Consider the following 15,201-nt stretch of genomic DNA (forward strand, 5'->3'; position numbering starts at 1 on the left):
CGTGACTTAAAGGGTCGACTCCGTGTCAGTTTATGGTTTTATTCGAGACTTCAAGATTAATCATTTGCAAACATTTTTTTTTATAGGGTAACTGAAAGAGAAAATAAATGTGACGGTTTCTTTCAGTGACAGTGAGAGTTACTGCCTGCTCCAGTGATGCACGAGGAGGCGCAGTAGCATCAATGGTGAGGGGTCTTCACTTATATTAGTGCTGAAATTACTTTCTATAAATAAACTAATATGACAAGGTAACATCCTGGAGCTGGTAAATATGCAGATATTCTCAAAATGTGGAGTCATTTCTTCCAGTATTTATAAAACCAGCTAAAAAAAGATCAGTGCTGAAAAAGAGATGCAAATCATGGCTGGATCGTACAGCTCAGTTCCAGTAAATCCACAAAGTAAAAACATTTTTTTTTAATCTTCATATTTGCCCTCCGTGATCGTCTTCTTCTGTCACACCGGCAGTGTTGGTGAAATAAATGTGCCTTGCTCAACATTGCATTGAACAACTATAGACATGAGTAACACAGTAATGCAATTCCAATTATCAGAATGTTTTAAAAAAAATATTTATTTTCTTTAAAAGCCGTGCACTTCCTGACTGTAATAAATGCACAATGACCATAAACTCCTTCACCGAATACTGATGTGAAAAATGAATACAATGGGAAACTTATTGTAAAATTATAACTTACATTTAAAACAATGCTTTTCATACAAAAATCCAGGATTTTCTGCATTTTGTACAACAAAGAGCACTTTGTGTTTCCCTGTATCACTGCTGCCACCCGCTAGTTGAAATGATAGTAATCGATTCCTTCCTTCAGCTGCAGCGAGTTGAGATTTGCCTCCAGAACACCTCCGGTCATGTCCTGGAAAGAGGACAGCAAAACATCGCAGAGAGACCGGAATTACAACAAACTTCAAATCTTAGCAGGGTCCATGTGGAGTGTTTCAGCGATCGTTAACTTCTGTTTGAAGCGTGAACAAGGCTCCTGTTGAAGCAACACCGCAGAAATAAAGCTGATAATGTTCAGCCGTCATGGTTTCTCAGTCAAGGTACTGATAATCTGACAAAGACACATCAGAAAGTTGTGTTTTCAGTGAAAGAAAATAAAAATCCAAAAGACATCTGTCTGAAAACCATTAAAAAAAATAAAAGTCAAGGCTATTACTTGAAGCTTCTTGGGATAAAAGACACGTTTCCATCAGTTTGAGGCATTTGGCTTCGTAATGAAGGCAATTTTCTGTCCTCGGCCTTCTTTCTGCTGGGTGTGTTTTGATATGTCAGAGTTAAGCCAGAGGTTACATAAAGACTGACGAGATTCAGACTCACCTACAGAAAAATTAGGTTCAATCAAAGCCAACGAGCGAAGTTCAAATAAATATATCTGCTGTTTATAATTTGATATAATTTCACAAAAAATGCGTGATTGAATCCAGGTGTGTGTGTGTGTGTGTGTGTGTGTGTGTGTGTGTGTGTGTGTGTGTGTGTGTGTGTGTGTGTGTGTGTGAGCGTGTGCGTGTGTGTGTTAGAAAGCTCCTGATTGAGTCCAGGTCTCTAATTACGTCTGCAGTTCCCATAATTGAGCAGTTAGTCGAGCCCTGAGGTGGAGTTCGTAGATGTGAATCTGGCTGTGTGATGGAGCCAGATTGGAGCGGCGTGAGTGTGTTATTACACACTAATCTCACCGAATCTGCCACCGTCACAGCCTGCGTGAAGGACTCTGAGTGCTGCCAGCGCTGCGCAGTAGTCAAAATGGAACTGGAACCGCCGAACGCGCCGAGTGAACGTGACGGCGTGATCAAAGCGGAGGCTGCCGCCCGCTCCCTGGCGGCTCCCTCGCTGTCCTGACCGGGCACACGCCCTGGGTCATTATGTCGTTATAGCGGCCATTAACAGACCTGAGGGACGGACGGTCAGAAACGAGCTCCCTGCTCACCAGCTTCACGCAGACGATGAAGGGCGCGGCGGCGGCCGTGTAGTGCAGGATGGGGATTTTAGGCTTCGGTCGTTCCTGGGGGGAAAACAATGAAGAATGAGCAGCCATTTATAATTACTGTAATTAAATGGAATGGAATTAATCAGGATTTTAAGACTGCAGCCTCTGCTCACGTGCTTTCTGGGTAATCTCACCTTGGATTCCTCATATGTGTAGAAGCCTTTGTGGATCTTGTTCTCATCTACGTCACAGAAAGCTTTGACCTGAACGCAGCACAGCTCATCACGTTACACTCATGTGCTGAAAGGTGTATAACATAACACATCTTCAGAGAACGAACCTTCCTCTGATTGGTGGCGCTCAGGCTCCGGTACAGCTTCCGGCCCTGTTTCCCGGCGTTCCATACGGTGACGTTCTCCCAGCGACTGAGAACCCGCTCCTGCAGAAAGTCCACCCGCAGCCTCCAGATAGTCTCCCTGAGAGCAGAGGGGTGATCAGAAGTGTCTAATGTATTGATCACAATCACAATGATTTTTGAGTTATTGTAACAAGATGCTTTTTCAATATAAACCACACGATGTCTTCTTCAGAGGTCAATGATTGGTGTCAATATTCTGGCTGAACTTCAAATTCAATAAATTCAAACGAAAACTGTAACTTGGACAAAAAGAAAAGTAATGCCAGCCCCAGTATCAAGTGAAGTATTCACTGCATTTATACAGGCCTAACGAGCAGAGACCGAATCACCTGAACTCTCATGCTGGGTCATTTTACAGGAAGCGCTACGCTCTCATCTTTGGCTGTGAGCTTTACACCGAGTCAAGCCTCACACTGCAAACAAACCCAGATCCAGCCGCAGAGCGGAGCCCGGGTGGTCTCCACACTCCTTCCCGGTGCTTTCTCTGTGCCGGCTTTGATTCTGAGACGCGGCGGCAACACGGAGGAGATTTACAACACGCATACCTTCCACTCACGTTTCTAAACAAGCAGGAAACCTCTCGCCTCAGTTTTTCTTTGGCACGATGTTTCAAAAAGACACTTCTCACCCAACTCAAGGGCCGGCTGGATCACATTTATTTGCATGACACAGAGATGAAACGATGCTTTTGTTCGATGACAGAAAGGAAGTAGTTGCGTGGATGAGAAGAGGTGTGGGAGAGTAGAAAGATCCCAAAATAGGCCTACAAAAATAAACATGACAGATGAAGACGGAGCGGAGGAAGATCGGTGACGGAGTGCGTCGACGCTGGCAGATATACGAGTGGCGGAGGGACGCGAGGAAGGAAGGAAAAAGGAAAAGCAGGAGGGATAACAGGAAAGAGGGGATGAAAGGTGGGCGTGTGACGGCAGGAAAGGCCTTTCGGTGTGTTCATTTAGAAGCACACACACACTGCAGCAGGAATGTCATCTTCACCACCAACAATCTCAAACTCTTCTCACTGCGAGATCAGATCCTTCTCCCAGCAGCAGCGGACGAATGCTCCACATTCCTCCCGGAGAAGAAAACGGGTGGAAAAGCTTCACTGAAAGGCTGGGAAAGTGAGCGGAGTTCCAAAAACATGGATAATCTCAAGATTACCACAACGTGTGTGTGTGTGTGTGTGTGAGAAACAGTGGCAGGAAGCCTGTGGGCAGCTGTTGGTAGTTGGAGGATCATCACTATGTCCAAGTGTGTGTGTGTGTGTGTGTGTGTGTGTGTGTGTGTGTGTGTTTTCCATGAAGTAAAACCTCATATTTTACAGACTTACTTAACTTAATAATAATTAAGTGAATAATTTCATTTTTGGGCCCAGTAGTTTTAAGTAAATCTGCAGTAAATGACTCTAATTCAGTGTCCCGTCGACATACAGCCTCGCTGTGTGTGTCACAGAGACTGAGGCGACGCAGTAAAAACTCACTCCGTGACTGAGTGAGTGGCCGCGTTGTCATGGTAACGATAAACCAGCAGGCACTCGTCCACCCTGGTCAGACCTCCTCCCCGACGAAGACTCTGGTAGAAGAAGAGCAGATCTTCCGGGACTCCCTGGAGACACACGCCATGTTCATACAATACTTCATTTCAGATCATTAAGAAGGTACCACTTTAGGCAAACAAGACGTTGTTTCTTTGGACACATTCGGACTGAGTCTGCTGAATACTCTGAGTGGAAACCTCACCTTTCCTCCCTCATCGAATGATCCAACCTCCTGGAACCATTTTCTGGAGCAGAACCACGTGGGCATGATGACTGTGGGCCCATGAGAGGTAAAAACCTGAAACCCCAAAACACAAACACTTTTCTGCATCAAACGCTTCATCAGCACACAGGAGGATTTGTCTGTGTGCCTTTGAGAGTATTAATGCATCATTAAGAAATCCATCATTTAAAGAACTGTCTTCTTTTCAGCATGAGACAAATGTCACATTTGAATAAAACACAGGACTTACAGTCAAATTCAGTCAATTTACCACCACACATGCATAACAATTAAAAAAAAAAATCACAGTAGATGTTTATTAGAGTGTTTACATCTTCAAAGGTGTAAAATATCTGACCACACGCAGCTGGAACTCAAAAAATACAGCTGGCTTGTTTGTACTATGGTCAGAATAAAAACCTTCATTCATTCATTTTGAATAAGTTGTCAAAATATAGAAATTAATCATTAAAGGTGCATTAAGGAGTTTGCACGTTTTATGCAAAACAGCACCCCCTGCAGGCCTTGGGCGTAATGCAGCTTAGTGAAAAACTCGTGCCTGTGGTTCGCGTGCACGGAAGAGGGGGACTCCTTCCTCGCTCTTTTAGTAGCGCTCGAGTAAGATTTAAGTTTCTTTTACCTGGTGGAGTCTGTGTGGAGCTGTGGCAGTGCTAGAAGCCAGTCTCTTCTTACTTTCTGGAAGATCCTGCTCAGTTGTTGCTCACTAAGCATCTGGCGGAGTAATGGCGGACAAAATGAAACCTAACCAGCCGGAGCGTGCATTACGTCATTCCTTTCAAATTCTCCCCAAAAATATTCTGGTGCCGGACCGGCACTGCAACTTTCAAGTGACAATTTAGCGCTGTTACAGGTACTTGCAATGAATATGTCAGGACACATTTTACACATCATTAAAAATGTGTAACATATTTATGGTGGAAAATAAGTATTTTTAAAGTTGAAAAACTCCTTAATGCACCTTTAATGCCAACACATCTCTAAGTCTGTGCAGGAATCCTGCTCACTGCAAATTATGCGCCCCTGGTGGTCAAATATTACAGTTAATGTCAAAATCTCTCCAGCTGGGGAATTTCACCTTGCAGCCAGACAGAACTCCCTGTTGGGCCGGTTCTGGCCCGCGGGCCATACGTTTGATACTCCTGCTCTGTATCAATGAGGTCCAATTTGAGAAACTGCTGTGTAGGTTCAGCAATTAATTTCATGAAAATAACATGAGAGTTGTCAGCTTGAGATCGTGTTTTTTTTTTTTTTTTCCAAGAACACATTTATGTGGTCTGGAAATGAAGCAGACTTATTAACTCTGAAGGGGAGATGAGTGCCATCCTTCTGTGGTGGAAATGATTAAGCAGACTTGGAACAGAGGACGGTCCCCCCCCCCCCCCCCCCCCCCAACAAGCTCTTCTCATTACACACTGACGGAAACAAGTGTTTTCATGTCGGTGACGGTTAGAGCTCATAACATCAACGTCAACCGAAGGATTCGGCTGAAAGTTTTCGTTTGACTTCAAGAGACAAACAGACCAATGAGGAAGCGATTCCATCTAATCCTGGAATAAATAAAGGAGGCCCCAGAGTGCAGTGGCATGCGCTCCCTCACAGGAGTGTGCGCTTCCTGAAGTGTGCAGGGGAAGGATACACATTTCCAGCCTCGTGCTTATGATGTCTGACTAACGACGTTGTTTTGGTTTTCTCCTTCTCTTTGAATTCGAACTCCGAATTACACTCGAAGCACATCGTGGCCCCCGAGTTCCACTCCCTGCAACAGATTCAGCTCCTGGATCATTTGTTCCACAAGTACCCAGCCTCCCCTCTGACTTCCTCTCCACCTCCCGTTGTTCCTGTCCTCTGTGTGTGTGTGTGTGTGTGTGTGTGTGTGTGTGTGTGTGTTTAAGTGGTGTTGTTATGGCAATGTTTGTGCATTTTGACTCTGAGGGTCATTCCAGGTTGAGCTTCTTCCAAACTACATCACTCCGTTTCACATTATGTGTGTGTATAATAATACTGCATGACTGAAATGCACTGCAGATGAGGACAATTGTGCAAAACATCTGGATTCAACCAGAAAAGCAGCTGGACACAATCTCGTGTGTGTGTGTGTGTGTGTGTGTGTGTGTGTGGGTGTTGTCCTCTATCATACATCTCTCCGGCCCGCTGTCGTAACGCTGCAGCGTTTTGCAGATGTAAGCATGAATAAGTGGAAGCAGAGTGAGTTCTGGGAAAACGGCGCCGAGCGGAGCCAGCGAGGGACGCGAGTGGTCGGTGGGGCAGAGGAAGGTTTGGATAACCATGCCTAATGTCCCACAGATGAGCTCTCAAGTGAAACCAGCAGCAGCAGCAGCAGCATTCGGAAATCTCTGCTGGAAACCAGTTAGAGCAACTGTTTTCTTCGTTTTCTTACTTCACTCAGAAAGGAAGGTTGGAGCATATAAAGTGGAGAAAAAAAAAAAACCCAAGAGCTGGAAGCAAAATGAGGGGAGATGAAGTCTGCAGAATCCATGTATGCTCTCACTCCCATGCTCCATGAAACTTAATATCATATAAATATTCAGGAATGTCTGCTCAGGACTGCAGACTCCACCAGAACACAGTGAGTGAGACAGACGGAGTCCAGGTCGTCTTGTATCCTTGGTGACCGGCTTGTTTTCGCTCAGTCAGAAACAGCAGACGTCCATCCCTGCATAAACAGGCACACCTCCCAGGAGCTCGTTTCCTCGGCGTTGGCTCATTTATCAGTGTAGGATTTGAGAACGATGCTGAAATCTGTTTAGATTTTCACTGGTTCACGCAAACCTCGCTGTCACCTCTCAGTGTAACTCTGCAGCAAGTCTGATTTATTTTACCATCTGCTGCAGAAACATCAGTGTTGAGCTATTTAGTTGAAATAAAAACTTCTGTCAAAAGAAACATTGAGGAGATTCCAGAAATGATTGAGACGGATGTGTTTGTGATGGGATTCATCAGCGTTCCCCACCGATCAGCCATAATATTATGGCTACTGACCCCATGAATAACACTGACTACCTCTTCATAATACCTCCACGTAGTTGATGGACTGCATTAGGCGGCAAGTTTTATTCATTGGTAAAGTTCAGACGGTGGCGCTGTAAATCTAAATCTCTGCTGAAGGACGGTTTGGAAAAGAAACAGCCTTCAGAGAACAACCAGTGTTTTTTTTTCTCTCTCTCTCTGTCATATTACCCTTTAACTCCCAGCTGCTTTAACCATAAACGACCTGTTTCCTGTGCCGTGACGGTGACGGACAGAGAGGTCAGGAGAGGCGCGGCCGCTCCGCCTGCAGCCCGCCGCCACATTTCCGTGGAAACTGTGGACGCCAGGTACGCATCCTGTTTCAGTCCGACACGGACGCGTGCGCGAAAACAAACCCGTCCGCACCGAAGCGCACGCCGGCCTGTGTGGACCTACCTGCGTGATGAGCTGCTCCTGCGTGAGCGTGTTGATCCAGCGGGTGTAGCGCTCGGTGGATCCTTCCGGCAGCCGCCGGACTCTGCAGCCGATCAGCTATCACGAAGAACACACATCCTCTTATCAGGCGACACGTTTTCTTTTGGAGCAACAGTGGAATCATTTGAAGCCATATCCAAGAAAATAAACATATTTTTCTCTGTGCAGCAGCACAGAACCATGTGAGAGGGTGAACCTGCAGCCAGGTTTCATAAAGCGGCATTTACATATAAAAAGGTTAGAAAATGTAAAAAGAAAAAAAAAAGGAAGATAAAATCAGTTTGTTATCAAAGTTATTCCATTTATCAGTCATCGGAGGAAGACAGAAAGCGGCAGGTTGTTTGTGCAGGGCAGTAAGCCTGCTGTCTCCATGCTGTCTCTCTCATTTCCTTCACACACACAACCTTTGACCTCTGACACGGGGGGCCAAAGAAAGCATCAACACCGGATACTCGCACTGTGCCGCACGCCAACTGCGCGAAAGGTTTCACACGCAGCAAAACAAAACGTGAATATTCTTTATTTTGAGCGAGACATTTCGCAGAGAGAAAGAAGAGACGGGGGAGAGCAGAAGAGAGAAGAGGGAGAGGAGAGGAGAGGAGGAGGCCATGAAGGCGAGGGAAGGAAGGGAATAAGTACAAAGTGAGGACTTACGGAGTTTTTGTGGAGGAGAGATGCATCGTACTGCAGGCGAACCCTTTCTGGCATCATAATGTCATCCTGAAGCAAAGAAAAATATGCCTTCAAACAAAAGTATGTCGAAAATTTAAAAAAAATGATATAATACAAATTTCACATGCATAAAATATTCAAAACCTATGCATGAGCTTAGTTCATTTTTATTCATCTAAAATTAAAATCTTTCAAAAGAAAACAAGTAATAGTTAAAAGATTTAAGCAAACTAATTGAGGGATGTTTTTTAAATATTGCCAGTCGTTACTAGGAATATCGCTTTAGTATTTGGTGGGATTTCTTATAAGCCTAACAGGGAATTCAGAAATGAGAAGCAGAAATAAAGGCAGCGCTGAAGGAGTCAAGTTAAATAAAGGAAGTTAATTGGGGGCTGAAGAGGATCAAACTGAAGGATGTGACTGGAGAGGATATGAGTAACTCAATGCAGGCGTGCCAAGAGAGCTGGACGGTTTCTGAGAAAGCGATCCGTCACGCCACAGAGTCAGCTGGTCGCGCTAACGTGACATGCATCATTCAGCCGGAGCACCAAACTACACAGACATCAAAAAGACCCTGCTGCTGCCGCTGCTTTTCCTCTGCAGTTCTGACAAATCAGCCTTCAAACGCAGAGCTGAGAACACGTTTAAAGTTTATGTATCGAAGATCAGACGCAGCTCTCAGCTCGTTTTTAATGTTCTCTGGCAGCTCTGCTAAACAGCGGCTGGGCTGCTGAACGTCCACAGACTGGAAATACACTGTAAATTAGGACAAACAAATGAGGCGCAATTTGTTTGGATTCACTGCTGTATGTGTTATATAAGACATGTAGACACTGAAACACACACACACACACACACACACACGTACCGCATCCTGAAAGCATAAGTATTCTCCATGGCTCTGAGATATGGCCTTATTCTTTGCAAATCCCACTGAAAGACAAAAAAACCACATTGTATGTTCATGTATCTTACATTTACTGACATGCTCCCTCCTGTTAAATACTTTGATATGTGCAAATAACATTTTCAGTGTTCAGGAGAAGAGTTGTACTTTGTGCTTTCAATGAAAACAAAATCTGGCAAAACCATGTAATTTACAGAGGAACCAACAGGATAACATGGTCTTTAAATGTCATGATTCTGGGTAAAATAACAGTTATTTACCAGATATTCAAGGTCATCTCTTCTGTTTTTATGTTATGTTTTGCAAAAAAATTACATAACTACTTTTTCCTAACCATCCCTTAAAACGGGCAATGTAATCACTCGTTATAATAATAAAGGCCAGAGTTTCAGGTTGTTTTTGTAGTTTGGGATAAGTGGCTTCAAAACACAACTGACTTCAGCGACGCTGCAGGAGAAATGCTGGGTAATTATTGCAGCTTTCAAACCAAACAACTTCTTTGGAAAAAAAACACATCTTATCCTAAATGACATATATTTATTTCATGTCCAGGTTGGTGTTCAGAGAAACTTTAGCATGTGGACCAGAACTGTTAGGTACTTACTTTCTTTCTCTTTTCTCACTCAAGTTTTTCAATTTCAGGCTCTTAATATACAAATGCATGTTTTCTTCCATTATTGGAGATGCCGGTGAGGAATGTGATGTGACTCTTCCTCAGGTTTCCCCTGCTGTGTCACCACTGAAAACAGTGGCACGTGTTTGTGATATGATATCTATTTCAGGAGACGTGCTGGTGCCTTTTCTTTAACGCTTGTTACAAGATACATGATAACATTACACTGACACTGCACCCTCACACATGGGGGCATGCTAGCATTTAGACACCATACAAAAATCAGGGTGAATCAATCGATATTAGACAGAACCAATGGCGAGAATTCATTCACTTGCATCCTTAAAATAAACGTTACCAATACTTGACAACAGTTGTTTGAACCAGGAGGGTGTCATAGGCCGAGGAGCCGTCTCCAAAACAGGTCAAAGCTTTTAGATGTGGTTGAATCCTCCAGAAAATGACACATTTCCCCCCCCAAAGGAACAATTTCACCTTTCAGATCAGCCTTTCTTTCAGCCCCCATGGTTCATCTGTGTCTACAAACCTCCTTTGGGTTGTGCAGAACTGTGACCAGATATCAGCAATGAAACGCCTCTGGCTTCAAGTTTCTCCCTCCAACGCTCCAACACTTCCCTGGAGTCATCCTAAACAATAAGAACAGGAAATCAGAAGGCAAGGCAAATTTATTTTGTAGCACCATTCAGACACAAGGTGATTCACAGAGCACAAAGGAATGAAAGGAATACATTAAGCAAGGTGATTTAGAAAGACATAAAAAGGAGAATGAACAGTAAAAATATGAAGGTTATAAAATCAGTGAAATCTACAAAGCGTGAGCAAATAATAGTGTTTTGAGGCCTGATTTAATAGAGGTGAGAGTGTCAGCAGTGTCCACAGATGAGGAGCAGAGGAGAGGAACTGATAGAAAAGTTCACCTTCCTTGTTCCTTCTGAGTCTGGGATCACTCAGAGAAGATCTTCCTGAGGACATCAGGGGTCTGGATGCTTCATATTTTACTAGTAAACCTGACATATGTACAGTATACAGGCCCAAGACCATTAAAAACTTTATAGATGAGAAGATTTTAGATAAGTGAAGACAAATCAGGCCTCGTATTTCAAAACGGATGAGATTGTGAATAAACCCACCGTGCTGGCATCATCAAACACTGACAGCTCCATTGATCCAGCGAAGTCCTGATGGACGATGGCCTGCAGACACTCATCCAGCCAGCAGGAAGCGTTGTGCACTGGCATGATGATACTCTGAAACACATTACGTATTAATGCTTTTACAAATAAGTAGTATAATAAGAAAATAAGTAAGTAAGAAAGTAAGTAAGAAAATAAGTCACGTGAGTGAATAAGACGAGGGAATATCGTACATACGACTTGTAAATAATGGATTCTTAATTAGAGTTAAATGTCTTTCAACTATTTACAGGACTGTTGACATTGACACAACATCGATAGACTGCGCAAGAATTAACTTTGGATCCATTTTTGTGCAGCACAATCAGTAGATGGCGCAAATCGGCCAATTTACACAGCCAATCTCTCTCTCTCTCTCTCTCTCTCTCTCTCTCTCTCTCTCTCTGTCATCCATCACCCACCACGTCCACTGCGCCCTCTTCCGCCTCCTTCTCGACACCATCTGTAAATGTGTGATGCTCTTCTGCAACGCGGAGCCGCTTTGGAGGATTCCCGTCCATGTTCTCCCTCTACAGCAGTCTGTAAACTGAATATCAGGCTGTGGAGGAACGCTGCAGATAGCAGCAACACCAGTGAGGCACGCGGGACGCACGTGGATAGATTCGTCTCTAAACATTCATTTTGTTGCGCTTTTCACTCCGACATTCAAGAAACCACATCTTGTAAACAGTGTGTTGTAGATTTCAGAGACGGTCACGGTGTGGGTTTGGTAAGTCCATGAAATTATGTTGAGCTGAATTTCCAGTGTGCAATCACTTCCGCAAACAACGAGGCTCTGGTGCTGATTGGCCAATTGCAAAACACGGACGTGTGTCTGATTGGTTCACACTGGTGTCGATCACCCAGAAGCATGACGTCATATTAAAATACCCTGGAGACTTTCTCCCGTCCTGCAAACAGGGAAAACCAGCAACATTCGATAGATTATTAATCTTTTTTGGAAAATACCATATTCATAAGGATAATTGTAGTAACACAAAGCCTCCTTTTATTGTTTTTGAAAAGGAAACCAAATAATGTATAAAAATTTGGAGATTCAAATAATAAGAAAGCTGCTAAAAATATTCATTTATGTACATTGCTTCATAAACACTTTTTTAATCAATGACTGAAATTCAATATCCCAGAAGTGATTCACTGAGATGTTCAAAGATTTATGATTAAAGGCATAGAACACACACTAATTTGTATTTTAAAGTTAGGGTTATGGGTAGGGTCAGTTTTTCAGGCACTTTTTGGAAACAAAAATCTTGAGTAACAAAGTAATTTATGTAATTCTGATGTATACTAATCCAACATGATTGTTGAATTGTCTTAAACCTCAACCTGTTCACTTTTTATTAGTTTCCAGAGAAACTACTAAAACCTGGATACACATAAGCTGCTTATCTTACCTGCTTATCCACTCCATAAACTGTTGGTCTGCAGATAGTTTTAGTAAGGTACGGATTTTTTTTTTTTTTTAGCGTACACACACAAACATACAAAGTCCAACTGGTGTACAAAGAGGAAGTAGCTCATAAATTGCTGTAATGAATCCACAGTGTGATTATAAATATATCCAAGTTATTTCTTCTTATAAACTGATCACATTTCGTGGATCTGCAGCAGCAGAACCATAAAACAGAGTTTAATTTATTGCTTTGAATAATTTCATAAATTGGATGCCTGCCTCACTGCAGGAGACCAAAAATTCAGGTACTCAACAGACTCTGGCCAAGATGGGAAAATAGTTATAGTTTGGTGGATGATTTGTGGAATCCAGAGAAAATCTGTTCACACTCACACACACACACACACACACACACACACACACACACACACACACACACACACACACACACACACACACCTGGAAAACAGAACAGATGGAAAGAGAGTGCTTCACTGTATGTGCAGTCATGTGTGGGATAATGATTCACTGTGTTGGACTTACAAGGAAAAACAAGTAGGGTTGGGTTGTGTTATTGTTCTTTCAAACAAATCACTTATCCTCAGGGCAGTTTTTTGTGTGTGTGTGCTGGAGCTGTGATGTAAACCACATATTAGTGATTGGCTTGTAGATTAATTGTTGCATGTGTAATCGAAACACCATTAGTTTGAGAGTGTGGAAGGATTCATTCTCTGTCGCAGAGCTATAAACACACTCCACCACGTTTCACATTTTAAAATACTAATTGCTGTTGAGGATCCAAAGCCAAAGCCAGATGCTCTTAATTGGAAACGTCATGTAGGTCTTCACATGTAGTCTGCAACTGCCATATTGTGATTTTGTGCTAAAGCTTGTTTCACTATTGTAACCTGTCTCTCTTACACTTTTTTTTTTTTTTTTTTTTTTTTCAATTTTATTTATGGAACATTTTCAATGAACAAAACAGACAGTATATCGGTTCATGAAAGGCAGGATAAAATAAAAAATGATGTCTGTCAACACCCATCCCCATCCACCCACCCAACCCACAGGCCAAAAATAAATAAATAAAATTAAATAAATAAATAAATAAATAAGAATAAAAAAAAAATAATAATAATAAATAAACATACCAATATAGTACATAGATAAGAGAGAAACCTTAAGAGTTCAATTTCAGCTTAGCCTAATACCACAGTCCCTCCCCCATCCTCTCATGTTGTTTAATCGATATTCTGAGGAAAATTTAGAGAATCAAAGTACCGCAGAAAAGGGCCCCAAGTGGCATGAAATGCCTTGATTGAGCCTCTGATAGAGAACCTCAGCTTTTCAATTTTAAGATTATAAAGCACCTCACGTATCCATCGGACATGTGAAGGGGAATGGGAAACCTTCCAATTGAGTAAAATTAATCTTCGAGCCAAGAGTGTGGTAAATGATATAGCCCGCTTTAAAGCTTTTGGCAGATCTGAGGAAGGGGAGACACCAAAAATCGCAGAGATAGGGTTGGGCGTAACATAAAACCCATATGCCTCACTCAGTGTATTAAATATTTCTGCCCAATACTGTTGCAAGTTTGGACATGCCCAGAACATGTGCGAATGATCAGCAGGAGAAAGGTGGCAACGGCTGCACTCGTCTTTTACCGAGGGATAGATCTTGGCTAATTTTGAATTAGTATAGTGTACCTTATAAATGACCTTGCATTGAATTAATCTGTGTCGAGCACAAATCGAAGACGCGTAAACAAGTGCCAATGCAGAGTTCCACTGTTTCTCTTACACTTTTTTAATTGTTCGATAAATGTGATTGTTTCAATAAAACAATCAATAGTTTTTTTCTATACATATTTCTGTTTATTGCCATATTTCTGCTACAAACAAAAGATAAGCCTCATAGGTGGTCACTCCAATTTAGATGTGAGTATAAGTGACTTGGCATCTTTGATTAATATGTAATTGCATAAACTAATAATAATTAGTGAAATAGACCTGCTGATTTCAGCTTTTGTCTCTTTAGAATTACAGTGAGAAAGTATTATGGGGTTCTATAGCATGTAAATTGCTTGTGCCACTCTACATGCATGAAGTTTATTGCTGAAAATTCAGGTTTAAAGGTCTTAGTTTTGATAAACTGACTCATTATAAGATACCTAATTTTTTTTTTTTTTTTTTTTATGACAAACTTCTTTTCAGAAATCTTAAAGGAAAAATGAACATACCCAGAGCCCAGCATTTTTCTTGCTCCATCCCTGATGTAGACCCGGCAGTCTGTTCTGAATCTTTTTGCAAGTATGTTTGTAGCTTGAATTTGGCTCTACATTCAACAGAATTCAGTTTTATTACGTAAATCTGTGTCCCTTTCTCCCTCTTAACTAGCCTGAGTTATACAGCAATAGAAAGTAGTCTCCGCTTGCTCTCACAACTGTTCCCACAATCCGTCACTGCCGCCTGTTTACCTCCCTTCCTTCACCAAATCAACACCACATGGCAATGCTGCATATCAGATGTGCGCAGCCGTTGATTTATGGCATCAGGAGGTCGAGGCTGCAGCTGTTTGGACCTGCGATCTCACTGCACTTGATTTTGTTTGGACTGAAATGCCAGGCATTCGAACGGAGATAAGTGTGGAAGTGTGCCTTGGTGTACAGCCTTGATTGGATTTCCTAGATTCATTTGGTTTCACTCTGGGAATAGCTGATATTTGACCTTTTGAGTGTTTGTGGCTGCTGGAGTTTATGTTGTGAAGGAATACATGCAGTCACACACACACACACA

General features: G+C 42.5%; 1 protein-coding gene across 3 annotated transcripts; it reads right to left on the reverse strand.

Annotated features, from left to right (window-relative positions):
- Positions 1–605: 605 nt before the first annotated feature.
- LOC115390877 (UDP-GlcNAc:betaGal beta-1,3-N-acetylglucosaminyltransferase-like protein 1) lies at positions 606–14,770 on the reverse strand. 3 transcript variants are annotated; one of them, XM_030094917.1, is made up of 12 exons: positions 11,415–11,718; positions 10,951–11,067; positions 10,347–10,446; positions 9,148–9,212; positions 8,262–8,327; positions 7,569–7,664; positions 4,104–4,199; positions 3,845–3,969; positions 2,287–2,422; positions 2,141–2,209; positions 1,947–2,021; positions 606–875 (listed from the first exon to the last, which is right to left on the reverse strand). In XM_030094917.1, the coding sequence occupies exons 1-12, from the start codon at positions 11,511–11,513 to the stop codon at positions 795–797; spliced, it is 1,125 nt and encodes a 374-aa protein (XP_029950777.1). In that variant the 5' UTR covers positions 11,514–11,718; the 3' UTR covers positions 606–794. The 3 variants fall into 3 exon arrangements, with proteins under 3 accessions (XP_029950777.1, XP_029950778.1, XP_029950776.1); XM_030094918.1 differs by lacking the exon at positions 11,415–11,718 and adding an exon at positions 14,646–14,770 and having other exon boundaries at positions 606–2,021; XM_030094916.1 differs by having other exon boundaries at positions 606–2,021.
- Positions 14,771–15,201: the final 431 nt, after the last annotated feature.

Source organism: Salarias fasciatus, chromosome 6, assembly GCF_902148845.1.
Source record: "Salarias fasciatus chromosome 6, fSalaFa1.1, whole genome shotgun sequence".
NCBI lineage: Eukaryota > Metazoa > Chordata > Actinopteri > Blenniiformes > Blenniidae > Salarias > Salarias fasciatus.

What these genes read in the sequence shown, in the direction of transcription:
- LOC115390877 (XM_030094916.1), bottom strand. Translation starts at nt 11,513, where the DNA reads ATGGACGGGAATCCTCCAAAGCGGCTCCGCGTTGCAGAAGAGCATCAC. An exon ending in GCCACTCACTCAGTCACGGA is followed by an intron (nt 2,423 to 3,844) that starts GTGAGTTTTTAC and finishes CTCTGCTCTCAG; the next exon opens with GGAGACTATCTGGAGGCTGC. An exon ending in ACACATATGAGGAATCCAAG is followed by an intron (nt 2,022 to 2,140) that starts GTGAGATTACCC and finishes TTTTCCCCCCAG; the next exon opens with GAACGACCGAAGCCTAAAAT.